At 42.9% G+C, this 27,948-nt stretch overlaps 5 protein-coding genes across 14 annotated transcripts; all 5 read right to left on the bottom strand.

The window, feature by feature from the left end:
- Positions 1-364: 364 nt before the first annotated feature.
- LOC9270494 (U-box domain-containing protein 51) lies at positions 365-3,618 on the bottom strand. 4 transcript variants are annotated; one of them, XM_015760442.3, is made up of 6 exons: positions 3,103-3,618; positions 2,956-2,995; positions 2,182-2,265; positions 1,851-2,040; positions 1,476-1,709; positions 365-1,256 (listed from the first exon to the last, which is right to left on the bottom strand). In XM_015760442.3, the coding sequence occupies exons 3-6, from the start codon at positions 2,232-2,234 to the stop codon at positions 615-617; spliced, it is 1,119 nt and encodes a 372-aa protein (XP_015615928.1). In that variant the 5' UTR covers positions 2,235-2,265; positions 2,956-2,995; positions 3,103-3,618; the 3' UTR covers positions 365-614. The 4 variants fall into 4 exon arrangements, with proteins under 4 accessions (XP_015615928.1, XP_025876910.1, XP_015615927.1 ...); XM_026021125.2 differs by having other exon boundaries at positions 2,956-3,618; XM_015760441.3 differs by lacking the exons at positions 2,956-2,995; positions 3,103-3,618 and adding an exon at positions 2,337-2,630 and having other exon boundaries at positions 1,476-1,694.
- A 1,090-nt stretch (positions 3,619-4,708) lies between these two features.
- On the bottom strand, positions 4,709-9,301 carry LOC107278050 (uncharacterized). The gene is made up of 7 exons (XM_026021388.2): positions 8,853-9,301; positions 8,665-8,754; positions 8,456-8,551; positions 8,234-8,293; positions 7,881-7,941; positions 7,574-7,795; positions 4,709-5,714 (listed from the first exon to the last, which is right to left on the bottom strand). Exons 1-6 carry the CDS (start codon positions 8,942-8,944, stop codon positions 7,577-7,579), a joined length of 618 nt encoding a protein of 205 aa, XP_025877173.2. The 5' UTR covers positions 8,945-9,301; the 3' UTR covers positions 4,709-5,714; positions 7,574-7,576.
- A 1,722-nt stretch (positions 9,302-11,023) lies between these two features.
- Positions 11,024-15,588, bottom strand: LOC4350932 (uncharacterized). 5 transcript variants are annotated; one of them, XM_026021404.2, is made up of 4 exons: positions 15,200-15,588; positions 14,539-14,975; positions 14,177-14,310; positions 11,024-13,597 (listed from the first exon to the last, which is right to left on the bottom strand). In XM_026021404.2, exon 4 carries the CDS (start codon positions 12,516-12,518, stop codon positions 11,211-11,213), a length of 1,308 nt encoding a protein of 435 aa, XP_025877189.1. In that variant the 5' UTR covers positions 12,519-13,597; positions 14,177-14,310; positions 14,539-14,975; positions 15,200-15,588; the 3' UTR covers positions 11,024-11,210. The 5 variants fall into 5 exon arrangements, with proteins under 5 accessions (XP_025877189.1, XP_025877191.1, XP_025877190.1 ...); XM_026021406.2 differs by having other exon boundaries at positions 11,024-12,312; positions 12,428-13,597; positions 14,539-15,588; XM_026021405.2 differs by having other exon boundaries at positions 11,024-13,584; positions 14,539-15,588.
- A 1,580-nt stretch (positions 15,589-17,168) lies between these two features.
- On the bottom strand, positions 17,169-20,929 carry LOC9269179 (U-box domain-containing protein 70-like). 3 transcript variants are annotated; one of them, XR_003239185.2, is made up of 6 exons: positions 20,770-20,929; positions 20,481-20,634; positions 19,652-19,929; positions 19,501-19,570; positions 18,766-19,221; positions 17,169-18,154 (listed from the first exon to the last, which is right to left on the bottom strand). XR_003239185.2 is itself a non-coding variant. In XM_015760091.3 (6 exons), the coding sequence occupies exons 3-6, from the start codon at positions 19,745-19,747 to the stop codon at positions 17,939-17,941; spliced, it is 822 nt and encodes a 273-aa protein (XP_015615577.1). In that variant the 5' UTR covers positions 19,748-19,929; positions 20,481-20,634; positions 20,770-20,929; the 3' UTR covers positions 17,169-17,938. The 3 variants fall into 3 exon arrangements, 1 of the variants encoding a protein (XP_015615577.1); XM_015760091.3 differs by having other exon boundaries at positions 19,501-19,554; XR_010737312.1 differs by lacking the exons at positions 19,501-19,570; positions 19,652-19,929.
- Positions 20,930-22,721: 1,792 nt separating this feature from the next.
- Positions 22,722-27,539, bottom strand: LOC9270662 (uncharacterized). Its single transcript, XM_015761417.3, has 2 exons — positions 25,718-27,539; positions 22,722-25,245 (listed from the first exon to the last, which is right to left on the bottom strand). The coding sequence occupies exon 2, from the start codon at positions 25,195-25,197 to the stop codon at positions 23,029-23,031; it is 2,169 nt and encodes a 722-aa protein (XP_015616903.1). The 5' UTR covers positions 25,198-25,245; positions 25,718-27,539; the 3' UTR covers positions 22,722-23,028.
- Between the last annotated feature and the right edge of the window lie 409 nt (positions 27,540-27,948).

A 27,948-nucleotide genomic window follows, 5' to 3' on the forward strand; every position in this document is an offset into this window, starting at 1 on the left:
CGCTGAAGCAGCAGCAAGGCAAGTATCAACGAATTTGGATGGGCTGAGCTAGGCTAGTAGAGTGATGGCCCAATGGGGGCTGATGGTGTAGATGAGCCAAGCGCATGGCTAGAAAAATCAGATTAAAGAACAATTCGAAAACACAGCAGCAAACATGTATTTTTGTCACAAATCTGTAGAGCAGGAATCTTAACAAACCTCCTTTTAAATTTTTCACTAGAAAACTAAGCACAATAGATATATCAATCATTATATTTATCAAATCAAATTATTGGTTGTATTGGGTGTTATATTTTTCGCCGGGCGTGTTGGCTGTTATATTAATCGATCAAATACAATTATGTGTTTAGGGCTAGAATCATAATTGTTTTTCAAGACCACAGTGAGTAATAATTGAGTCGTAGTTACAAGGTTTCAGATCCAATGTCAATCGAGATTATTAACTGGTGGTGCACTAGGTACAGGAAATGTTAATTCAAGAGTTGAACTTAACAACAATAGATTACATAGAAGTCCAATGACATGTTCTTTTCCATTTCTTGAAGAAACCATATATTGGCCAACCTCCTCATCACACAGTACTTGAAGCCGTCACCACTTAAGTATGAGAGGCACTACTTCTTCATTGACTCAATCTGGGGCAAAACTTCTGTGGCGAGGCTTGGATGATTTTTCGATATTGGATCGCTGCACCTCAATCCCAAGAATAACATCCTGGCAACATCTTCTGATGTTCTGTCTGTTTTCAACTCAAGATTCACAATCTTCTCTAGGATTTTTCTTTGCTGCGATGAAGTTTTCTTGTAGAACCCCTTAGCATCTCCCAGATAGTAGATCACACGTTCTCTTAAACCATTTGCATCTAGTTTCCCTGTAACTAGCTGAAGCAACACGATGCCCAGAGCAGATACATCCAACTGAATCTTGCAAGGGTCAGTGATAAGCCGTCCAAATTCTTTCGAATACAGATAACACATTCCGAAATCGCTGAGCATGCATGCATTTCCTGGCCTGAATATGATGTTGCTTGGTTTCAGGTCACCGTGAATGATCGGCTTGGGCTTTCTGCTATGGAGGAACATGAGGCCGGAGCATATACTGGCGGCGGATTTCACTCTGATTTCCCATGTGAGATACTTGAGGTGACTTTCCAGTGTGTTGTTTTCTCTGAATCGGTAAACGATTGCCCTTTTCTCTATGCATGCTCCTAAGAAAGGAACCACATTCGGATGACTGATATTTCTGAGGATTTCAATCTGCATTTTCAGAACTAGTGTGAGAAATGAAGCAATACACAGTGGTTCTATCTTGCATTTTCAGAGGTACTGTTAGAAATCAACAGGGTGTATAATGTATTAATGGTGTCATTGGTTTTCTATACTTTGGAATGCAAAACTTCAGTCGCTTTTGGTGGTGTTTGATGAACTTATGTTTGAACATAGTGCAGAGAAAGTTATGTGTTCAACGAAACTTACCGCTTGATGAAACTCTTGCATCAAAATCCATTCTGGTAGTGTTCCTTTGGGAACAGTTGTAGCAATATCCATTCCATCAAAATCTGACCGATACACATTATATGTAGCTGTTCCACGGAGCCACTTCGCTCGTTTGCTGACTGCAGCATCTATTTCTGAAGGTTTGAACACAATGAACTTATTTCCGCCACTTGAGCGAGAAGCTTTGTTCTTGTTCGCCTGTTCAAGGTATTGCTGCAAGGACCATGTTAGAACAAGGAACATTGATGAACAATTGAACATCATTTTCTTTCTTAATATTGCCGACTGATAGTGTCTGATGCATGAGCAAGGTATATTACAATGTAACATCATCGTTTGAAGAGCAATACTTACTTGTGCAGCAGTGACTACACAAACGACAATGATTGTAACAATCGCCAAGGTGACCATGACAGCACCAAGAAGGATGAAGGTCGCAACAGCACTGATGGCGCCAACAACGACGACAACAATGCCAACAGCAACGTCCATAGGCTTTTCCTCTGCTTGCTGATGAGGATTCTTTTGAACCTTCGCTTTCTCCCTTGTCACCAACCATGATCGTAGATTTCAGCAAACATGGCCAAACGAAGTGTTCAAGTGAAACAAGAATGAAAGAGTCCAGATTGGCACCATCTTGTGCCGGTTCTTTAAAAAAAAAAAACATTCTCCAGATTCACCTTACCTTTTTACTGGTTGAGCAGCTGCAGGATTTTGGTGGCCTCCTCCTCCAACCATGGCTGGTAAACAGGTTGCAAACGCTTGATCTCTGCAGATTTTAGATTGAGTAACTGGATAGCAGGTCAATCAAATGACTGCAGGTATGAGATGAAAAGTAACTGGTTATGAGCGAGCAATGCTGGTGTTGCCGGTCGCTGGTTATATATATGCCATGGGCAGAAGCCAGAACCAGAAGGTTGTCCGTGATAAACAACAGGCGCTGCCAAAGCAGCTTGACTGATGGGAGGTACGAGGTCTTTTTGTTCGTGTTTCTGCAGTGGTATACGGCACATTCTTCAGGTTGAAGTTGATCAATGCAGCATGCTGTTTCACTTTTAAATTAGTTTTTGTAGTGGGTGATGGAAGGCATACACGTCAGGAGTCTCCTGTGCATTGCTTTCCGTCAACTTGATCTGTGTCTTTGGTTATAATACTGGGGCTAAACGCGTGAGATGATTTGGATGTTGGAGTGGTTATCTGGTAGAATAGTCATTGTCTAAAAAAAGACGAGTAGAATGGTATTGATAGACATTACATAGTCCTACCAATCTAGTATCACGCGTCAGAAATGGCATCCCCCTATCAACTTGCTAATAATATACTGATGATTATATTAAATTCTCAACTTGCTAAATTGTACTACTGATTGTAGTTTCATTTTCGTTATAATAAACTGAGTAGTAGTAGTAGTAAGAATAATAGCATAAGCTTGAGTCAGTGATCATGGAGGAGTTTGTACCTTTTACTGCTGACGAGTCGCAATAAACATCACCACTTTTCTGCTCTCAATTTCCAATGGTTTTTGAATTCCAGCAATGCAATTAAGAATGTAAAGATCACTCGAGCCTGACAAACTGGAAAAAAAAAAAAGACAATGTAACATTACCTCGCTCGATGCAAATTCTTTATGCTGATGGCAAGGCTTCAAAACACAACTTTGATGACTCTTAACAAGCAACGAAACGCAGCGCAGCAGAGAGGCATTTCGTCGAGCAGGTTGCAGACCAGAAATGCTCCGTCGAGAGATTGACCAGCCAAGCAGAGTCAAGAGGAGGCCAACTAGATCGGTGGCTGGGCGATGGAGTAGCTTGCACCCCGTGCACCCGGGAGGCGGCGGCGCACCGGCCGGCGGCCGGCCACGCCGTCTTACGACGGCGCTGCTGCAGTTCGCGCGCCGTGGCGACCATTACCAACCATATGCATTTGCTTCCGGCTTCCCGTGCTCTGTTCGATCGGAAAAGTTGCACTTCCAGCGAACGGAAGGCGGCGAGGGACGGCGAGTCCGGCCGGCGGGGATCGGTGACGTGGCAATGCCCGCCATTGCCCATTGGCGACGCGAGACCGGCCGCCGCCGCTGCCTCGCTAGCGGGAGGAAGAGGTTGCAGACCACAAATGCTCCGTTGGATTCACAAAATTTCAATGGTGGCGATCATTAGAAGGGCATATTTGCGAGAAAATTGCAATATTGGGATAGCAAACATTGGGGATTTACTGTTTTGACACTCTGAGCGGATGACAAATGGGCCCATCTGTGTCTATGAAATGTGGGTCCAGTGTCATTATAGCAAAGGGCCTAATGGGCTACTTTGTTCGCCGCGAGCCGGCCCAGCTCAATATGGGAGGCCCACCAATTGTCATCTTTGAAACTGTTAGCATTTTGTTTTTTTGAAAAAGTCCAAATACCCCCGTAAACTTTGAATGAAAGTTCATCTAACACCGTAAACTTTAAAACTGAACATCTAACCTCCTGAACTCTGTAAAATCGTTCATATTACCCACTAAAGTGGTTCTGGATGATGGTTTTACATATTTTGAAAGCTTAAACTCACAACTTTAAATAACTAATATATCATATTTGCATATCATTAGTTGTAAGTCATCAATTTATATATATACAGTGATACCATCCTATTATTATATTGGTACTTGTTTGTAAGTAAGAGCTAACAAGTGGTAAAAGAAAGATTTAAGTGGAGATTGTAATATATATGTTCAATGTATATGCCATGTGATCAAACTTATCCAATTTATATACAAAGATAAAAATCATTATACAAAACCACCTTAGAGAGTAATATGAATGGTTTTGCAAAGTTCCGAGAGTTGGATGTCCGGTTTTACAGTTTAGGGTGCTAGACAGACTTCTATCTAAAATTTAGGAGGGTATTTGAACTTTTTCCTTGTTTTTTTTTTTTTTGGGTAAAGAACATGTTAGATGATCAGGGAAAATATGAAGTATAAACTCCATACTTGTATATCTGAAAACTATCGTAAGATAATAGAAATGGATGTATGAGATTTGTCCATGTCACCACCTAAGTAGTCGTCTATTTTATATCTGAAAACACTGTAAGCTTCATTGCCTCACTGGACAGCAATAGGCAAAAGAATATGTACAAGTTATCAGCATAGTACTGCTTGATTGACAAGTGATTAGCAGCCATAAGCATCTCAAAGTTAATATACTCGGAACAAAAACTCAAGGTAGAAAATGGGACAACAGCATTTTATTTTTGACAACTGAACATCAAAACAATGCAGCATATTGAAACTGTTACACACAGGTTAAGTATGTTCTTAGGGGACAGAGGAAGCTGTATGCCTACTACATATCATATTACCATTTTCACACCAAACAAATCGAATAAATTTGAGGTTTTTCTTTCATGAACAGACAAACCATCAACCAACTTAACCGGCTCAAAAGAAGGAGCGATGAACCCAAACCATCTGAGAGTAAGTCGTACTATGCATCGATTGAATCTGAGGCAGCACTTCACTGGCTAATTGAGGACACTGTTTCCCTGCTGGATCACTGAATCTCAAGCCCAAGAACAGCATCCTAGCTGCACCTTCCACTGGTGTTTGACACCTTTTCAGCTCAGGATCCACAATCCCTTTCAGGATTTCTCTCTTCTGCAGAATGCTCTTCCTTTGGAATTCACTATCATCTCCCAGTTTCTGTGCCACAAAATCTCTCAGACTCTTTGCATCTGAATGCCCTGTAACTAGCTGAAGTAGTATGATACCCAGAGCTGATACATCTGTCTGAATCTGAATCTTGCAGTCATCAATGTCCATGAAAGTCCGAAAGATTCCCTGAATAACTTTTTCACCGGGCATTCCCTGAATAACTTCCTCAATGGCGGATGGTACATGTTTTGTTGGATGTAACAGAGTGGAAATTCCAAAGTTTCTGAGCTTGCATATATTATCTGCAGTGAAGTGGACGTTTCTTGGTTTAAGGTCACCGTGAATGATTGGCTTGTGATTATTTCTGTGGAGGTAATCGAGAGCTGAGCATATGCTGGCTGCTGTTGTAACCCTGTCTCTCCAAGTAAAAGATTTCTTTCCTCTAAACGTAAAAGATTTCTTGATGTCAGTGAGGCGATCTTCCAGTGTGTCAGGTAAAAGCTCGTAGACAAGTGCACGCCTTGGTGAGCATGCTCCTACAAGGTTTGCCAGGTTCTTGTGCTGGATGCTTCTGAAGATTTCAAGCTGCATTTTCAGAGATATAGTCAGAAAAACAGAAGAATATATAATATCTATAACTTGCATGAAGATATACAGCTATTGCATATTGAAATGTTATACATGCAATGTCAAATTATTGCTGTCATTATTTTCAACAATTTTCAATGGGAAACTTCAGTCACATTGGGTTATTGTCTTTGTTTCCTTCCAATCTTAAATATGTAATGATGCGTAAGCTTTTTACGCCTTTCCTGAAAAATATTGGGTTATTGATGATGCATTTCATCCATTACTAGATGCACCTGAGCAAAAATGCAGGGCAGAATGCATACTATATTTTTTTTTGCGGGGAAAAAAGTGTATTACTCATTCAAAACGTCCTCACAGACTAGCTGTGAAATGAAATTACAACTTCCTTCCGGCCAAAGCCCAGAAATTGAATCGGCCCTAGCCCTATTAGCTAAAAGGTGGCTAACACCGTTTTGGCTACGATGGATCTTGGTAACCAACACTTCCCTACGCTCTGACAACAGGCGTTTAATCTCCTGGACTAAATTAGCTAATTCAGACAGATCCCTATTCCCTTCCTTCAGAAGATTGACTAGCGAAACACAATCTGTTTCAATCAAGATAGGGCGCATAGTCCACTGCAGGGCCAAAATCAATCCCTCCATGCAAGCTCGGATTTCTGCCTCCAGGGCATTCTTGCAGCTATCCAGGGACTTACATGCTGCAAAAACTGTACTACCACTGTTGTCCCGTAGAATCATACCGATACCTCCCTTCCCACGATCAGCATCAAATGAGCCATCTACATTAAGTTTCATCCAGCCCAGCCTCGGCTTCTCCCAGTGCAAACGGGTCGATGCAGTAGGAGGACCATCTGGTCCTCTTCTTCTAAGTGCACTTATAACAGATCTGCTAACAACAGTTTTACCTTTTTCCAGATCAGCGTGGGGGTATTCCCTGATTTGGAATAGAGTAGCAATATAACTTTCCAGGAATCTTTTGGAGACTTCCAGCGGAGGAGGCGGCTTATTATGTGTGATTTCATTACGCACATACCAGTTTCGCCAGAGAGTTAATAAAAACATCTCATGTTCTTCGGTTGGTAGATATTCCAAACAATCAAACAGCCAGTAATTGCCGAATTGGAAATTCACCAAATCAAGCGACAAGTTACCTGACTGTACCATATCCGACAACAAGGCACTGGCTCGGGGACATTTGCAGAGAGCGTGTACAGAATTCTCCACCTCTCTGTTGCAGATGATACAGATATCAGAGTTTACCAACTTCCTTTTCCTTTTGTTGTCCATGGTAGCTAAACAATTGGAGGCCACTTTCCAGGCAAAGATTTTAATCTTCTGTGGGAGCTTACACTTCCAAATTAAATCCCAGGATTTGCGGGAATGCAAAGCAGAGGAACTTGAGGATCCTTCAGTATTTGCCAGCCTACAGGCAAGATTATAAGCACTCCGGACTGAGAACCGCCCAAACTTGTCAAGGTGCCAAGCTAGAAAGTCTTCTTCCTGGCGGGGAGAAAGACAAATCGATAAGATTAACTCAGTGTCTATGTTCAGGAAGCACCTCCTGATCTGTGCAACATCCCAGGTACCATCTTGCCCTATTAAATCAGAGACCCATTTCAGTCTGCAATTTCCTCTCATCGTCACTGGTCTTCTCGAGTGATCCCGAGGAATCCAAGGGTCTCTCCACATGCGTATAGACTGACCATTACCGACCCTCCAAATTATCCCCTTCTTCAGTAACTCCAACCCATAGATGATAGCCCGCCAGGTCGGGGAAGAAAGCATACTATATTATTATTGTGTGTTCAATGGTACTTCTTTTCTAGATAATGAGTGTTCAATTGTACTTACAGCTCAAGTAAACTCTTCCATGCTTGGTGAAGCTCCCTCTTTTGGAAGCATGATAGCACCGAATTTTGACTTGTACACACTATAATCTTTCATTTCATGGAGCCGCATCACTGGTTTGCTGACCGCAGCATCGATATCTGAAGTTTTGAACTCGGTGAACTTCACCTTGCCACTAGAGCTGGCAGGTTTAACCTTATTCTGCTCATGGTGCTCATGGTTCTTCTGGTTAGCAAATGCATTTTGAATAAGATGTTTTCTGGTTCTATTCTATTAAGATATGGATATCGTGGTTTTATGAAATGCTTACTTCTGGAATGGAAATGGGGCCTTCAGGCTTCCTAAATTGCAGATGAGGTGCTGGCTTTGTCCTTTATTATCAATCATGATCACACAATCAGAGAAGTGCCATAGAAAAAATTAACAGAACGGTATTTTCTGATCAAAGATTTGCTGTGCTATGGTAATTAAACAAGTTAAGTTGCAAGAAAGAAGACAGCCAAGAAGTGAATGGGAGAAATGTGCCAAACTACATACAAAACAGGCACCCTGAATTTCACCCCAAGTTTGGCCAGAAAAATAATCGTATATAATCTAAATTCAAGTGAAACAAGACAAAAACATTCAAATTACGTTTTTGACAAATTCTTGAAGTCACTTTACCTGGATTGCGGACCAATGACATTTTTTTGGTAGCCCCCTTGCTGAATTGACGGCCTTGGTCTGCTAACATGAACTTCAAGTTGAGCAAGAATGAACAAAAGAAGGCAAACAAGAAATGAAGGGAGGCAATGAGCCAAACCACAGACAAGGTACTAGTATCACAAATTAACATTGTAAAGCGTTACCTACTGAAGAGAGTGTATAAAACTAGTATCAATGTACCTTACAACCGGCTTAGCAATGGCTGGTTTTGGTGGCTTTTGAGTTTTGAAGGTAACAGGTTTCCTGTAAGTTCCTCCAGGGAGCCATGATGATGGTCTGCCATGATCAACTATTACTATGAGTATCAAGAAATCTAGGAGCAGGAAAGATACGCCAAAATACTGTGACAGATTAATGGAGAAGGCAATGCTCCAAGACCATCTTAGTACCTTACAGTTGGCTGAACAACTGCTTGTTTTTGGTGGCTCCTAACACCAGTGCTCTTTTGGTAGCCTCCTCCATGAATCGTGGTAGTAGTTCTGCTATGGTTGAACATGAGTTGAATATCAGAAGCGAATGCAAAGAAGAATCCAAAATGCAGTATCCAAGTGAGAGAGTTTCTCTAAGGTATCCATACCTTCTTGCTGGCTGAGGAGCTGGATTTTGGTGGCCTACTCCTCTGTAGAGCCCAGCCGGCTGCAGTCTGCCTCTCTGTTGCATTGCTGCCATTGCTAGGCAACAGGTTTTCAACTCCCAACCGCTTGATTTCTGTAGGTTTTCAGATGAAGCAGCTGACACTGTCTCTTACCTCAGCTGCTGATGAAAGCCTGCAACTCTGCAAGCAATATGGTGTTCACTCTGCCTGTGACTGACTGTCAGCTGAGGAATGCATGCTGATACTGCAGCCGACCGGCCATCGGTTTTATAGCACTCCGGCGGCAGGTTGGCCGTGATAAACATCCAGGCTTGACCGGAGAGGAGGACGACGAAGCAGGTCTTTTCCGTTTGCTCTGCAGTTTGGTCTACAATGGTAGATGGCATGGAAATTGGCATTCTTCAGGTTGTACAGTAATTGGTCAATGCTACCTGCCGTGTGTTTCAGTGGTAAGCTACAGAACAGGTTGGTGGATGGAAGGTGTAACACTTTGTGAGGAAACACTTGTGATTAATTTGCTCCTCATATGATCAAATTGATCATTGTCTAGGTCTTTTGGCTAGTATAAAGGTGGTGATAAACGAGCAAGATGGTTTGGATATATTGGAGCCATTGTCTGCTAGTAATAGACATTACATTGTCCCTAGTATCGACTTGCTGCTGTCCTATTATTGGAGTCTCATATTCAAACTAGCTATATGATTAGAACTTAGAAGCATTAAGACTAACATTTCCAGACCTGTAATACTGTCTCATTTTATTAATGGAAATGGGGGGAGCAATGCTCTACTAGTTCAAAAAAAAAAAAGACTAACATTAGCAATTCATTATAAGTTTGACTTGAAGACTAAAGCGTCATTAAATAGCATTAGCTGATACCAAATGAGGAAGAGAAGGCTGTTTGTGGTGCTTTCTTCCTGGAAGAAGCACTACATCTGCACATAGTTACCTCAAGCACATCGGCTCTAGCACGACAATGGACTCTCTCCCCCATGTACAAGTCATATCTCTATTGGATGGATGGTTAGACATGGCTAGAGAAGGAGTCGGGATGATCAAAACTACCCAAAAAAATATAGAGAGAGTAAACTGGTCCAAAGTGAAACTTTGACAATAAAAAATGGTCCAAACGGCAATAGATACTGTTGATATTGACATACTACAATACTTTGATAGGGAATGCTTCCTCTCAGGCTTACTGATGAAATGCATGCTGATGCTGCAGCCGGCCGCCGGTGGCGGATTGGCCATGATAATCAGCCAAGCCTGACCGGAGAGGAACATGCAGATCTTCTCCTTTTGTTTTAGCAATTAGGTCTACGATGGTAAATGGCATTCTCCTGGTCGTACAGTATGGTTGCCATCAATGCTACAAACAGACTGGATGGAAAGTTTCCTGATATGATCATTTCCTGAAAAGTTGAGTTCTACAGGAAAATTAACTGGAATGGGTTAGATTCTGGGTAGATCAGTGCCCAATATGACAAGAAATATCAACTAAAACGTTCGCGAAAAGAAATATCAACTAAACAATTTATTTCCAAGCTCTTGGATTCAAACTTGTGATAAAACAACAAAACAACTGATGTTAGTGGGTGTGGCAGCTGTTATCTGGGCTATTTGGAAAGCAAGAAATAAAGCCTGCTTTGATCATATTTTACCAAATAGCCTTGTTGATATCTTGTATAATGCCTGCTCTCTAATGTTGGATTGGGCCATTTTGCAGAGTTCGGAGGAAAGGCAAGGAAAGTTGCAATGGGGAGTACAATTGCTAAAGCAAATAGCAAGTGAAGTTTTTAAATCGCAATTTGGGTGGCGTCTTGGACAGAGAAGACTGCTCAATGGCTGATGGCGTTTACTGGAGATAGTCAATTATGGGCTTTTGTCTTACTAGGTAGTTTGATCTTCTGTTTGGCTCTGTGTGGTAGAAGTGGAGGCCTCTCTTTAGGAAAACTCTAGCTTGTGCTTTAGGCATGATGTCTTTTTTGCTTTTCAGACTCTGTTTCTTGTAAGAATCTTTACATTTCTTTAATGGAAATGGAGGGCATCGCCCTTTGCTCAAAAAAAAAAAACAATTTATTTCCAAATAACGAGTGCACGTCAACTACACAAATTATTTCCAGAGTAATTCAATCACAACACACACAATAATATGGCGCTCTAAAAAGTGCATAACACATAATATTGCATCAAGAGCATTCCCCTGTTACAATCACAACACAGAAAACATTCACACAAGAAACAAATACTAGTGTTCAAATGTCATGATGAGATGCAAATTTTACCGACAAAACTGAAACCATGAGGGGAGCAGAGCATCAGCCATCAGCAATTCAGGTTTCAGGACATACCAGAAGTAGGACTAGCCTCTACATGAATTTCTGAAGATCGAGCAGCAGGTGGACTAGAGCTGACTGTGTCCTGAACATGGGTAGACACATCACTGCTCTGATTAGATGGTCCAGGAGTGCTGTTCCTGAAATTTGCACTCTTCTGCTGTTGCCATAATTTGCTCTTCTCGATGCCACAGTGGCAAAACAAAGCCCAGATGACGGTTACGAACTCGACACCGGATTTGAGGTCCTCGGCAAGAGCTGCTGCGTCAGAACTGGGAGCAATGTGCACAAGCAAGTGAACCCACACATCAGATAGGATCTCCCAACGACATTTTTGGTCCTCCTTCTTGATGAGTTCATTAGCCAGTATAGCACCTTGTTGCAATATGTTTCCACTCAGATTTAGACCATGCGTACCTTGAACAAGAGCTTTCTGCGCCTCTTTCATAAGCTTGTTGTATATGCTCTGCCAGGAGTGACAATCACTGAGCATTTCATGAGCACACTGAACAGCATCTTGAAAGGCCTTCTTGGACATCAAAATGGTTTCTGGGAGCAGTTTGGGCTTTGAAGCCAGCAGGTACATACAGTACCATGATAAGCAATTTGACACTGTGTATGCCTTTTGAAGCTCACCTGTAAGAGCTTTTTCATCCACCAGAAACGATGATAATCTTGACATTGTTGTTAAGTTGATTTTATGGTCATTGGCAAGCTTGATCTCACATAGGCTTGTTGCGATGTGCCAGACCAGAATAACACGGGAGCATGTTGGTACCTCTGCAAGGCATGCCAACCAATAACGCTCTGCTCTGTCACTGACACGAGACAAAGGGAGGTCTCTTGACAAAAGATGACCCTCGAGATCCATGGAGCGGAGTGCTTGAATTACTGCTGCCTTCACATTCTTGGCCATACTGTCATTCATTTTTCCTTCTGACCAAACCATTCTTGCATTTTGATTTCTTTCTAAAATACAAGAGAATATTTTCCACCCCGAGATGCTTGAGCTGAACGTTTGCAGGAAGGCATGCTGGTGTATAACTATAGTTCTTTCCCCATATCTGGCAGGTGTATTCACAATGACATATTTCAGCCATCTGTTTCTGAAATTCACAAAGTTGCACATGGCTATTAGTTTTGCCCACCTTGATAGGAAGTACCCGAGCATCCTAAAAATCTCATCAATCATTACTATGTACATGGCTGCTGCAGTGATACCTGAATCGTAACCAAATGAGTGCAGCGAATAACTAAAACGGGCCCGAGGGCCTGTCTCGTACTGATTTTGGGACATGCACCATATTGACATCTACAAAAAGCCATGTAGCCATGAAAAACTTCACCAAAGACAGCAGAAGAGTGAAGAAGAGCGAAAGAAGCCCTCTGCAGAAGACCATAGGATAACTGGAGTGGAGGGAATCCCGGAGGAACCTGACATCCAGCTCCAGGATACCGAACAGTACCTTGTCAGCACTATCTGAGAGGATCATCTTGCTGATTAGCTTTCGGGTCATGGAAACAGTAGCTTCATGCAACGTTGCTCCTTCCAGCCTACACCGGAGCAACCGAGATAATGCAAATGCCAGGGCCATGTCCTTCATGTTGTTCCCCTGCATGTTGATGGAGGTTAGCAGCAAGGCACTATCACATCGCCAAATCTTGTCCAAGGTAACTAGGGACTTCAAGTCTTCAACTTTTAGAATGTGTGCACTCTTTCGGCTTTTCTGTAACTCTCCATAAACCAAGTACTTGTATCCTTCCATAGTCTCTGGGTTGCATATTTCAGGATTAAAGTTGCTCTTGTTACCATTGGCACCCATGTACTCCTGAAGAAGTTCTGAACTACGACCATTCCACAAGGACTTGGATGCTATATGGCGCACCAGAATCTTGTAGAAGCACTGAAGTACCAGAAGACCCCAAAAGAACCAAAATGGAAAACGCCACAATTTGGAGCCACGTGTTAAATTCATGTATGCCACAACTAAAAGCTTCAACACATTTCTCAGCTCAAAAAACATTCCAGAACTAGAGCGGCCATGGATGCTAGAGCGGAGACCAACCAGTATAAGGGCCCAGACTGGGAACAGCTGGTTATTTAAAGGTGCAGCTTGCATAGCCCCCATAATGTATACAAGGGTGGCGTCAGCCACAGGATCCAGGAAGTTCACCATGGATCTGTATATACGGGTGAAGAAAAGGCTTGAGAAGAAGAACATCAGATAGAGGATGGTGAGGATTCCCATTATGACTCGGATGCGAAGCAAGACATAGCTCTCCAGATTCCATTTGATAAGAAAGTTTGCAATAAGAGCACCAGGACTCATTTTTAGTTTTCCCACAGAAAAGTGTGTAGTCAAAATTAACCGCAGACCCTGGCAAATTAAACTTATAGAGAAACTTCATCAGAAATATAGGTTACAGAATATATAACAAGTGCAATGAAGGGTCATGAACTTATGCTGACAATGCTATACTGGACCATTGTAACAAGATTTACATGCTTCACAGGCCTGTATGGGATGAGATGGGTGGTGGTGCTAACGAATAATCAATATTTGAAAGTGGAGAACTTATTATTGCTTAATGAAATATTCTCTTCGTCCCAAAATATAGTTACCTTTATAGTTCAACTTATTATTGATTAGTGAAATACTCTCTCCGTCCCAAAATATAACTGCTTTTCTAGGTAGAAGATAAATACAGTGAGGTTTTCCATGACCTGCCCTAGAAATCTGAAAATATATTAGTGGCCATATTTAAAAATATTTATATACAGTGAGGCTTCTTGCTTGTGCATTTCATTCACTATACGGTTTGATCCTTCTCTTGATCAGTAGTCAGTAACAGTAAGCTACAATTCTTTGGATAGAATGGACAAATTAGCTTATGATGACACAATCTACACAAATCTATGTAGCACTTTCTAGCCAATTAGCCAATGAGTAGAGCAAACGATGGGTGTACCTGCTTCAGCTTGTGCTTGGCAACCTTGCTGCGGTCCACAGCAATGTTTATCTATCTATTTGGACCTTGTTATGATTTCCTGACAATCTTGTGTCAGTTAAAATGGTGTTGACAATGTGTGCTCTGCTTTTGACCTGCAAAAAACTGTAACTACTAAGAAAACTCTTCCTAACCAGTAACCAAGCAGCTGCTATTTCGAACTCTGACTGCACAAACAGAGCCAGTGAAAAGCAAGCATGTTATATTTTTCATGCAATCTGTTGCTGGCAGCTACAAGAAAAATCCAGGCAGCGGGTGATTCAAGCATGCAATACAGATGCATCAGAAACTGCGGTAGTATGGCGAAAAGGAGTCAATCTTACCCATTCAGAATTCAGCAGCTTCTCATGGCGTATTATCCACAGCTCGGGCAGATGGAGAGAACTCTAGGCAAGACCTTGAGCCGAGAAGGCAGCACTGGGATCTGGAAACTGGCAAGTTGTCATAGGCCAAGTTCCTCCATTACCTCCAATTCGATATAGCGATTATAAAATTGAACCACGCATCCCGCGGTAGAGGCCTTGATGAATGATGAGTCTTTATTTTTAACACACTTCCTAAAATATGGCGTTTGCCACGGAATAAAAAATTCTGGCAGAGCTGTCTTGCTACACTCTGCATCTATGACCAAAGCAGTTTTAATGTAATACTGCAATGGTGTTGGAAGCAATCACAGAAAAAAAAAATCATATGTCCAGCTTTCACATGAGCAGACTGAATATGGCAGGTATAGGTGTCGGATCTGTACTTGCTCATCCATCTGGATATACCAGAAAACTATTCGAGTTACATAAAAAAGAAAACCATTGAATCAAAAGTCAAAACTGCTGTTCCCTTCCATGATTTGTTTGTCCATTACTCCATTCGATAATCTAGGATTACTGTCCCTATCCCATTATTTCATGATTTGAGGAGAAATGCACCGGAATATATATTTTTTTGAAAAAAAAAAGAGGAGATCGGACTGAGCTGCGAAAATTTTACCGCGATGAATCAGAGAAACAGAGAGCTCCACATCGCACCATGGAGTCCCATTGAGCGAGACGCCAAGGCCATGGCCGACCCAGCAAGCATGCCCCCGTGGAGCGCCCTCCTCGAGTGCCGGCCACGCTCACCACCGCCGCCGCCGCCGCCGCCGCCGCAGTACTATCCCCGACTTGACCCCCATCGCTACCGCTGCGACTGCCGCCATTTCACTTCCTCCGGACCTCCCTCCCCGCCGGCGAGCGGCGGATACAGCGGAGAAAATGGGGGAAAAGCAACTGGGAGACCGGAGGAAGGGAGCCATCAGCTTCCGCCGCCGCCGCTCGCCGGATCTGCGCCGCCGGCCTCGACCATTCCGGTGCCTCTGCAAATTGCAGCCCAGTACTAACAACACCACTTGGTCGGCCCACTTCTGCTTTTAGGCCCAGATAGAAAAAGATGGCTCTGGGCCCAGAAATCAAAACTTGTCTTATTACCTACTACCTTCGTCCCATAAAAAGTTTATTTTTCAATTTTTGATACAATGTTTGAGTTTGACTCTTTGTTTTATTTTTTAAAAAAATATGATTATTATTATTATTATTATTAGATGATAAAACATGAATAGCGCTTTGTGTGCGACTGATTGTTTTATTTTTTTTCAAATAATATGAACGGTCAAACGTTGGATATAGAAATCCAAAAATAAACTTATTTTGGGATGGAGGTAGTCTTTCCTCTGTCTCAAATAAACAAACCTTTACTACAGAAAATAGTTTGGAAATAAACAAACCTATAATAAAAAAAAGTATGGGACATCACATATCTGCTATGAATCTGGAATTCTGGATAGGTACGAATTGGACAGGAGGCATGCATGTCCAGATTCTTAGTAATAGATTGTGCCAAAATTTGTTTATTTTGCTAGATTAAGCATCTGCATAGTTGCATATAATGTGTCAGAGTTATAGATACCACATACCTAATAGTAGTTGATTAAATCTCGGTAGGACCCACCACATACCATGTCTTATAGGGACACTGACCTCGGATATAGATGAAGTTCCGGATAAGGAAAGACAACCAGAGTTCTACATGGAAACGACAAGGACTATTCGGATTATATCCATATTGGTTTCCTTATCCCTAGTTCTACTTGGACAAAGGGACACATATGGGTATAAATACAAGACCCCCTAGGAGGAGAGGGGACACAATCAACATACACGGAACAACAGAAGCCACAACATACAAGCCAACATTCGCCAAGACAAGACGCCGGATATCGACTTCAAAGATAGGCATGGCTAGTCCCCTACGGTGCCTACGGATACCGTCAGGAGAGATATAGCGCTGTCTCTGATCTCGCCGGATGCGGATTCGAAGAGGAAGGCTACCCTGTTGTCGACTACGAGTCAGACCTTCAGACCGCCATGTCGAACACTTAGATAAGCTACCCCAAATATTGTACTGGTGTCATTATGATGAATAAAGAGCAACACCGGCTTCGGCCAATCTATATAAAAATCCTCGTCTCTGTCTCTTTTACCTCAGTCTCGCATATATCCTAGTACCAACGATCTCCATACTTTGCAAATACCGGAATCGCGACATCAAATGAACCTCAGCAAACCTCAATGGTGGAGGTGATATCCATTTTACTCATTTGAGATTGTATTATGTTCCTTGATGATTATTGTATCACTCGGTGCTTACTAGAGCTAGAAGATCAACGGTGCATATAATTATTGAAATTCTTGAAATAGTTGGTAGTACAGATCAAGGTGGTTCCATGCGCTCTGCAAAATGTGGTGTTTGCATGGCATGAACTGGAATTCAATAACAAATTTCTATATTGATCAAATATGAAGTTTTGACAAGCAATATCATATGAAAATAAATTTTTAAACAGGAAAATCAACAACAAAAAAGATAAACAAATAATCCAATCAACAGTTGGGACAAAAGTAAGTCGACTACAGAAAACATATAGGGACAATCAGACTCCGGCGGATTAAGCATAAACAAAATAAACAGTCCAGGCTTGAGGTTTCATCTGCATAGCTGCATATAATTAATGAACCTCAGCTAACATATAGGGAGATTTTATCGAGTACAGAGTTAGTTCCAGCACACATTTAGAATATATAAATTTGCAACCAAAAGAACTGATTTATCTGCTATGCTTCTTAGCAATTACTTGTTTCAATGGACACCAGTCAATCAACTTCATCTTACCGCTAGAGGCATTCTGATTTATTCATTGACTCAATCTCAGGCCAAACTTCAGCTTCCAAGTTTGGACGCCGTTTCCTTTCGTTATAGCTGCATCTTAGGCCCAGGGACAGCATCCTTATAGAATCCTGTATAAACTTGTCGTCCAACTTCAATTTATCATCCAAGATTTGAAGTTTCTCAAGGATCATCTTTTGCCTGCGTGTGTCCATTTTCCCCAAATTTTGCCTTTCCAATTTATCAACCATATGCTTTCTTAGGCCGGTTGCACTTTGGCCTGTGACTAGCTGCAGCAATATGATACCCAAAGCGAATACATCTGACTGAGGAGTCAGTTTGCCTGTACTCATGAATTCAGGATCCATATAGGGGCCGCTACCCTTTGGCACTTCTGTAATATGGTTAGGTATTACTGTGTCAGTGCTGTGCTGTAACAGACGGGAAATTCCAAAATCACTGAGCTTGCATACATTTTCTGCATCGAAGAGGATGTTGCTTGGTTTAAGATCACCGTGAGCTATTGGATTAGGCTTGGTATTGTGGAGGAATACAAGAGCAGAGCATATGCTGGTTGCCACTCTGACTCTCTTCCCATGAGAATGATTCCTTGCGTTCTTCTTTACTGAGGCAATCTTCAAGGGTGCCAGAAGGTAAAAACTCATACATGAGTGCAAATTTCTCACTGCATGCTCCCAGGAGAATGACCAGGTTTGGGTGTCTGATCCTTTTGAGTATCCCCACCTGCATTTCCAGAATTTTTGTTGTTAAGAATAATAATGCATGTTAGATTTATTCGTTGGATAAATATTAGGTTTGTTAAAAGGTAATGCAAGAAGTTAAATGGTGCTAGAATCTTTGCTTGGAAGGGTGAAGCCAGGGAGAAAAAGGTGAACTCTGCAATCTAAACTGTTGGACCCGTCTTTTTTGAGCTATTGGAGACAGTGTCTATGGTCTACCTCAATTGGAAGTGATTCATTTCAGTTATTAAAGTAGACTGTGCATAAGTACCTCACAAAAGCAGTATACGCTGGTACTGCAGCAGCAGGCTCAACTCTAAGGATACCCTTTTCTGAATGTCACCTATTTCCTAAATAGTTTGATTAGTTTTCTAGGATAAGGGTTAGGTGTTTGACATCTTATTGTTTAGATTGATCTTACCCGTATTTGGTAGAATCCTCTGTACAATGAGGTTAGTGCTATTACCATGAAGCAAGAATAAATTGATGAGTCAAAGAAGTCCCAATAATCTCTGTCTGCCCTTTCTCCTATACTCCCTCCCACTTCCAGTTCACAAAGTAGTAATGATAGAATACTAACTCACAAAGTATTTGACCTTTTCTGGGGCTACTCACCTCTTGCTTGAACTCCCGCTCTCCTTGCCAGCTACTCTTATCAAGAATCTTCATAGCAACAGTCTTGCCCCGAGGTTCTGCCTTGTAAACGATGCCATAACTGCCTTTCCCGAGATGATATTTTTGGTCCTTTGGGATTGAATCGTCTACCTCTGAGTGACTGAACTCAGTGAAGCCACTACTGGAGTTTGAAGCTTCACCCTCAATCCATTGACGGAATTTCTCATAAACTATTGTCAAGGTTTTCATCCTATTGAGTTTTCCGTCCTTCATTTTGAGTTCTCTGCCCTGTCTTTCTAGTTCTTCGCGCTGTCTTTCCAATTCTCTGCTCTGCCTTTCGAGTTCTTCACCATGTCTTTGGACAGTCAATGTGTGGTTTTGTCTCTCTTCTTCAAGTTGCTTCTCCTTTACTTCAAGCTCAGTTCTCGTTTTCTCATGCTCTTCTTTTTCTTTGAGCTGCAATAAATAGAAGACCTTATCATGAGTTTTTACTAGTTTGAATCTGCAATTTTTCTTTTTGACAAAGTAACATGTAAATATCTTGGTAAAATTATCAGGCGTTCAACAGAGGAGGGGTAACATTTGCATTAGTTTCACGCACACTAACTTGTCAAAAACAACTATTTGAAGCTAAAAACCCATAATAGAGTTGCTTTGATGAACCGGAAGATACGTTAACTAGATGAACTGTAATAAAAATATAAAAGTAGTGATAATTTGTCCGTAAGAGCTTACTGTATTCTCAGATTGCCGGTTGAGGTCTGCCTCCAGTGAAAGAATCCTTTCAGCCTGCGATTAATCATAGCTAAGCATTCCTAATTTGTATCACGGTTTGAACTTTTACAAGGTCTTGACTCTTGAGGAGGTAGGGACTTAGGAAAGCAACCTGTGAGTTGCGGTTGAGCCAAAATACAAGGGTATGCGCAACCGCCACCGCCGTCGCCGCTGCCGCTACCACCATCGCTGCCGCCGCCTTCTCCATCAGATTTCAGAGAAAAGATACAGCTAGCTTCTTGTTTGCAGCCTCGGATTGATAGAGCGAAGTAGATGATGGGATTAAAGGAACAACTGAACAGGGAATGTCTTGTTGCCTTGTTGGTTTTGTTGTCCTGACTAACTCAGAGTCAACACGCCAACCTACCGCTTGCAAATTGTCCTTAACATCTAAACAATCAAGGTGCAGTTTCATGAAAATGGCTCTTGAGAAATGAAATCGGTCCAGTAGTAGCATTGAAGTTTACGTTTTTAGTTTTATAAGACTAAAACTTTTCAACTGAAGTTTTTACATTTCTAGCCCTTCTCAAAAACTTGTTTTACAAATAGACCACAGAAAACATAGCATTTGATTAACCAACTGTCAAAGGGCAGAATATGCTCGGTGCAGGACAAGGACAAGCTTTGCTGCTACATGGAACTGATTTGTCTTTCCTTTAGTTAGTTATCCTATGAAATACTCTTGAAGTGTATTAGTTCTTATCAGGCTCACCAACTGCGCCACTACATGCTGACCATTGGGCACAAATGGAAAGCATCTGGACTCGGTGGGTGTGAAGCTCAATTGCGAACCAAACTATATCTACACAGACTGGACACAAGCAATCGAGAAGTTCTTGGTTCAGGATTTCCGTCGAACATACAACGTGCAAGAGACATGACACACAGATACGACCCCCAAGACAAAAGAGTAAAATGGAGGATCAGGGTAGAAGCCGCACCAGTGATCTCATTCTCAGGGACGGGTAGCCGCGACTCCATGCGTCTCCGCCGCCGCTGCTCGGCGGCTAATCTCCTCCTCCTCCGGGACCAGTGGGCACACATGGACAGCATTTGAACTCTGAGGGCATGAAGCTCACCTCACCTGCTCAGCAACTAGTGCCACATAACACAAGCAAAGAAGTTTTTGGTTCAGGACTTCCGTCGAACATACAGCGTGCAAGAGACATGACATGTTAATGCACCCCCACGACAAGAGAGTAAAATTGTGGGTCAGGGCAGGAGGCGTACCGGTGATCTCAGGGACGGGGCAGCCGCGACGCCATGGTTCTCCGCCGCCGACGCTCCTCCGCCGCCCGACGGCCCATCTCCTCCTCCGGGGAGGCCGGAGGCACACCCACAGCCAGAACAACGGCGGCGGTGAATATTTTCACTTTGGTCCTTTGTTTCTGTAAATATAAGCAACTCAAGGGCTTGTTATCAAAATTTTCACTTGGATAGTACTACTTTATTTTCTCCTCCCCGTTGTAGTTGCCTCTAAGATTGGTGGCCATCGTCTAGGACATACTTGGTCTGAGCATCACCATGCCGGCTTCAATTCTCTGATTCTCCTGGTCTCATGGCAATTGTGGAAGGAACGGAACTCCAAGGTTTTTGACTCTAGACTCTGCGTTATCTTCGGTCTCGGAGGTCCTACAGTCTATCCTTTCAGAGAGCCATTTATGGTCGTTAGCTGGCATTACTAATTTTGGGGTTTTATTGGGAGAGTAGTGGGCTCTGCCCCTTCCCGCTGCATAAGTCGGTCTAGCAAATTGCGTTGTCTAACAAATATTCTTTTTTTCCAATATATTGATGTACAACCCTACTGCGCGTTCGAGAAAAAAAATACTACTTTATTTTTGTGGACACGATCTGTGCCATGCAAGATTGATCGGACGGTGGATGGGGAGTTGGGGACCCAACCGCACTCTCTTTTACCTGAGCTGCTACAACTGCACGCACGCAGAATGTTGTTCACTCTGAATTGTCTGTCAGACTGTCACTGATCGGCCGCCCGTGTTCATTCAAATTTCTCTTTATCTTGTTGCCAATCACCCCTCGTTTGATGAGGGGAATGTAGATCATTTTCTTTTCTGTTAATTTGTCTTTTAAATGTTAAAAGTGTTTTTGTTCGGAAAAGAAAAAACAAATGTATTTTAGGAATTAGGATGGGAGGTAGTAGAGGCATTCTTCAGGTTGTACACAGTAGTTGGTTAATGGCTCAATGCTGCGGCCTTGTTTTAGCAGTAAGCTACAAAATAGGCTGGTGGAGTGTTGGATGGAAGGTGCAACACATTTGAGGAAAAAACTTGTGATTCTTTGGTCCTGATATGATCAACTTGCTATTTTTTTTAATCTTTTGACTAATATGATATGATGTTGAAGCTAAACAAGTTGGATGATCAGCATTTGGAGTGGTCTGACATCAACAGGCATTACATAATTCATAGTCCCCCATCAACTTGCTGCAATAGCTATATATATTCTGAAGTACACGCTACCAAATTCACACTAGACTGATTGAAGGCATTTATAATAGTATAATCATATGATCTGAAGGCTGAAGAGTCATTGAATATAGCCTTTGAATCCAAGTCCTTTAACATAATAGTACATGCTAACTGCTTGCTGATAATAGAGAGATAATCCATAAAATGCCATTGGCAAGCGTCTAATTCCTAGAAATGCTATCGACAAGTGTGAGTTCCAAAAAATGGCATCGTACAAATGATTTTGTCCCAAAAATACCATCACCGTTAGGGTTCCGTCCATTCCGCGCTGTTAAGTTATATAGAATGAACAGTGTATTTAACGGCACGGAATGGACGGAACCCTAACGGCGATAGTATTTTTAGGATAAAATCGTTTGTACGATGGCATTTCTTGGAACTCACACTTATCGATGGTATTTCTGGGACTTAGACACTTGTCGATAGTATTTAATGGATTATCTCGATAATAAAAGATGAAGAGGAAAGAGCTAATGTGGTCTTTTTCCTGGAAGCACATCTTCACATGCATAATGCATTTCATGATGTCTTTGCCAGTATTTTATCATTTTATGATGTGGTCTTCTTCCTGGAAGAAGAACATGATCTTGGTTTGATTTTTTTTAAGATAATGGAATATAACATCCCAGCCTTTACTCAAAAAGAGCTACAGCCAATAGGAATCGGTTTGATGAGATGCAGATTTTGGCCGAGTTTAGTTCCAAACTTTTTCTTCAAACTTTCAATTTTTCCATTACATCAAAACTTTCCTACACACACAAACTTTCAACTTTTCCGTCACATCTTTCCAATTTCAACCAAACTTCTAATTTTGGCGTGAAACACACCCATTATTGAAAACTGAAAACACGAGGGGAGAAGAGCATCAGCCATCAGCAATTCAGGTTTCAGGACATGCCAGAATCAGGACCAGCCTCCTGAACATGGGTATCTGCTACATCACTGCTCTGGTTAGCCAATCCAGAAAAGTGCTGTTCCCAGACTCTGCACCCTTTTTCTGCTACTGCCATAATTCGCTCTTCTCGATGCCACAGTGGGAAAACAAAGCCCAGATGACGGTTATGAACTCGCTACCAGACTTGAGGTTCTCGGCATGAGCTTCTATTCTGGAACTGGGAGCAATGTGCACAATCAAGTGAGCCCACACCTCAGCTAGGATCTCCCAGCGACATGCCTCATCCTCCTCGTTGACGATGAGTGCATTGGCCATTATAGCACCTTGTTGCAATATGTTTCCACTCAGATTCATGTCATGAGCGTCTGGAACAAGAGCTTTCTGCGGTTCTTCCATAAGCTTGTCGTACACGCTCTGAAACGAGTTGCAGCCTTTCAGCATCTCACGAGCACACTGAACAGTGTCTTGGAGGGTCTTCTTGGACACCAAAATGTCTTCGGGTAGCAGTTTGCGCTTTGAGACCAGCAGGTGCATACAGTAACGTGACAAGTAATATGTCACCGCGTATGACTTGTCGAGCTCATCATCGGTCTCATCCACCTCAGTTGATGGTAACATCGACATCCATTTTAAGCAGCAACCAGTAAAACTGTCATTGGCAAACTTGATCTCGCATAGGCATGTTGCAATGTGCCAGACCAGAATAACACGGGAGCATCTTGGTACATCTGCAACGGATGCCAACCAATAACGCTCAGCTCTCACACTGAGACGCGGCGAGGGGAGGTCTTTTGACAGAGGATGGCCCTCGAGGTCCATGGAGCGGAGTGCTTGAATGACTCTTGCCTTTACACTTTCATTTGGATTCCTTCCTTTAATAAAAGGAGTCATTTCCCACTTAAACATGGTTGAGCAGAATCCAAATGATCGCATGAACATGGTGGGACACTGTTGCAGACACGAAATATCAAATCTTTTCACCAAGTTAAGCATGTAATGGAATCTAAATAGCATATTCAGGACAAATTTCAGGCATCTGTTTCTGCAATTCACAAACTTGCACATGGCTAGTAATCGTGTCCAGTTTGATTCGAAGTAAGTGAGTACCTCCCACGTCTCCAAGATTATCACGCTGGTCAAGGAATATGTGGTGATTCTCGTTTCATCAATATATAAGCGCAGCCCCCGCTTATTAAAGTCTTTGTAAAAAGACAGCGGATCCAGATCCAGTGAATACACCTTACTGATGTCCTTGTAAAGCCATAGAACCACGAGAAACTTAACCAAACATGCCAGGATAGTGAAGGAGAGTGAGAGAAACCCGCTGCAGAAGACCATAGGGTAACTAGTGTGGAGGGAGTCCCGGAGAAACTCAACATCCAGCTCCAAGATACGGATACCGAGCTGTTCATTTTCAGGATCTTCTGCGAGGATCCTCTTGCTGATCAGCTTTCGGGTCATGGAAACAGTGTCTGCATGCAGTTTTGCTCCTTCCAGCCTACACCGGAGCAACCGAGACAATGCAAAGGACAGGCTCAGGTCCTTCCCCTGCCTTTTGATGGAGCTTAGCAGCATGTCATCATCACATTCACATTGCCAAATCTTGTCCAAGGTAATTGGTGTCCTCAAGTCTTTAACACTTAGGCTGTGTCCATTCATTCTGCTCTTCTGTGACTCTCCATAGACAAAGTACTTGTATCCTTCCATGGTCTCCGGGTTGCATCTTTCAGGGTTAAAGTTGCTCTCATTACCATTGGCACCCATGTACTCCTGAAGAAGTTCTGAACTCCGGCCATTCCACAAGGATTTGGATGCTACATGACGTGCCAGAATCCTGTAACAACAATTTAGTGCCAGAAGACTCCAAAATAACCAGAATGGGACATGCCACAACTTGGACCCATGTGTTATATTAAGGTATGCCACAGCTAAAAGCTTCAACGAATTTCTCAGCTCAAAAAACGTTCCATAACTAGAGAGGCAATTGATGCTAGAGCGGAAGCTGACCAGCATAAGGGCCCAGACTGGGAACAGCTGGTTCTTGAAAGGTGCGGCTTGCATGACCCCCATAACATACACCAGGATGGCGTCAGTCACAGCATCTAGGAAGCTCAACATGGATCTTTTCATAGCGAAGAGGAAAATGCCCGAGAAGAGCATCATCAATGCGTAGAGCGATATGAGGAATGCGACTATGACTCGGATTCGAAGCAAGATGTAGTTCTCCTGATTCCATTTGATGAGAAAATTTGCAATAAATTCACCAGGACTCATTTTTAGTCTTCCCACAGAAAAGTATGTAGCCAAAAATAACCCCAGGCCCTGGTCAAGTTAAATTTACAAAAAGTAACTTTAGAAATGGTTACCAGAACATATGGCAAATTAAATGTATTGAAAGGTTATGCTGATAATGCTATACTGGATCATTGCAACAAGATTTACATGCTTCAAGAAAGCATGGCTTCACAGGCTGCCCATATGGGACGGGAAGGGTGGTGGTGCTAACAACTGATCTGTATTTGATAGTAGTGAACACAATATTGATTAATGAAATAGAGCACAAACAAACTGAGGCTTTCCATGAACATACTTTAAAACCAGAAAATATTTTATTGCAGACCTTGTTTGAAAATATTCCTTTACAGGAGCCTGCTACAGCAGCAGCTCTGTTTGTGAAAGCTGAGTATGTTATACTCCTTGCAATCTATTGCTTCATTGCTTGTAATTGCAAGAAAAATAAAACGGCGAGTGTGATCTAATAATGCAATGCAAATACTGAAATACAATTTCTTACCAATATCCAGGATTCAGTAGCCACTCATGGACGATGTCCACAGCATGAGCAGATGTAGAGAACTCTAGCTAAGGTATTCAGTCCTTCAGCTGGCTGACAGCACTGACATATGGAAATTGAGAGGCCTGGCCTATTGATTGTTTAAACTAGCGATGACTTATCACACTTCTCCGGGGTCTTAGCTAGTGAGACAGCCAGTATGGTGTGAATTCACTGTGACAGATTGTGAGCTGAGGAATGTCTGCTGATGCTGCAGCCGCACCGGTTGCCGGTTATATAGCACTCCGGCGGCAGATTGGCCGTGATAAACAGCCAGGGTTGACCGGAGAGGAGGACGACGAAGCATGCCTTTTCCTTTTGTTCTGTAGTTTGGTCTACAATGGTAGATGGCATGGAAATTGGCATTCTTCAGGTTGTACAGTATTTGGTCAATGCTACCTTCCGTGTGAATGGAAGGTCTAACACTTTGTCAGGAAACACTTGTGATTAATTTACTCCTCAAATGATCAAATTGATCATTGTTTAGGTCTTTTGGCTAATATAAACGTGGTGATAAACGAGCAAGATGGTTTGGATATATTGGAGCCATTGTCTGCTAGTAATAGACATTACACTCCTACCATCAACTTGCTGCTGTCCTATTCTTGTACTAATAGATATTACATTGTACCTACCATCAACTTGCTGTTGTCCTATTCTTGTAGTCTCCTATTCAAACTTGTACTAATAGACATTACATTGCCCCTACCATCAACTTGCTGCTGTCCTATTCTTGTAGTCTCAAATTCAAACTAGCTACTTCCTCCGTTCCACAATGTAAGTCATTCTAATATTTTCCACATTGATATTTATGTTAATAAATCTAGATAGATATATATGTCTAGATTCATTAATATCAATATGAATGTGGGAAATACTATAACGACTTACATTGTGAAACGGAGGAAGTATATGATTAGAAGCATTATCTATTATATACTAAAAGTCCATTAAACTTCCTACAAACGCTCTCAAACAGCCACATGGGACACCTAAAAACGCTCCTAAATCGTCACGTGACGTTTTAAGGCCATCACCAATGTGGTGCTTCAGCCGTGCCCCTAGCGACGGCCGTTCGCTTTTCCGTCGGCATCGTCCCCTTGCAAGAGCTGAGGGAGACGCGCCCCCCCAGCTCCTTTTCGCCTAGGCGCCGGTGGAAGGAACCCGTTGTGTGGGTACGGGTGCTTGAGGCGACGCCCCCCCCCCCCCCCCCCCCCCCCGAGCGAGGATTTCCTCTTCCACCCCTCTCCCCTCTCCTCGAGCTCCTCGGCGACGACCTGGGGACGGAGGGAGAGAGAGACGTGGCACGGCGGCGGCCCTCCTCCGGTGACGGGAGAGCGACGCGGCGAGGGAGAGGAGGCACGGCAGCGAGAGGGCGAAAGGCGCTGCTCACCTGCGCCTCGGCTTCCTCCGTCGACACCGCGCCCGCCACCGCCAGTGCTGCCACCGTATCCTCCCCGATTTGGTCGTGGTGGGGCCAGATCTGCCCACGAAGGCAGGGTCGGCAACGGCGGCGAGGCAGGGAGGTCATCGACGGCGGCATGGCAGGGAGACCAGCGACGGCAGCAGGACGGGGTCGGCGTTGGGGAGGAGTCGGCACGGGAACGGGGCGAGGCACACCGGGCTCGCTCGTGAACGCTCGCTGAGTCCTGGCGCGAGGCGGGGAGGAGAACTCACGCGGAGTCCGGCTATGGCGACGGCGAGGAGAGGAGAGACGAGAAGCGGAGGGGAGGAGGTGAGTACGATGGAGACGAGAGAAGTCGGTTTGGTAGATAGAGTAAATGAGAGGAAATGAGAGAGAGAGGAGGAGGATATATAAGAGAGGGGTAGTATAGTAAAATACCTCCACGGGCATTTTGGGTTAGGGGTACTTGTTGGGCCATTAGGGATATCCTCCATTGTAGGGGGACAGTGGCGGATTCACCGCCCGGCTAGAGCGGGCAGTTGCCCAGGCTCAGCGTGTGATCCATTGAGATCCGAGTGATTTATGTGTGTTGATTTGCTGCTTTTTTGGTAAAGTGTCAGTTAATCACCTCATCTAGTAATGTATTTCAACGAAGGAGCTTGATTCTAGCAAGATGGGTTCTTGATTCTTGCTGGTGCATGCATACAAGTTCGGTGGATATCGTCTATTTGTGCATGCACTTTATGCCAGAAAAAATAGTTATGTGAATTAAGCAGCATTCAAGCAT

This window comes from Oryza sativa, chromosome 11 (assembly GCF_034140825.1).
Source record: "Oryza sativa Japonica Group chromosome 11, ASM3414082v1".
NCBI classification, from domain to species: domain Eukaryota; kingdom Viridiplantae; phylum Streptophyta; class Magnoliopsida; order Poales; family Poaceae; genus Oryza; species Oryza sativa.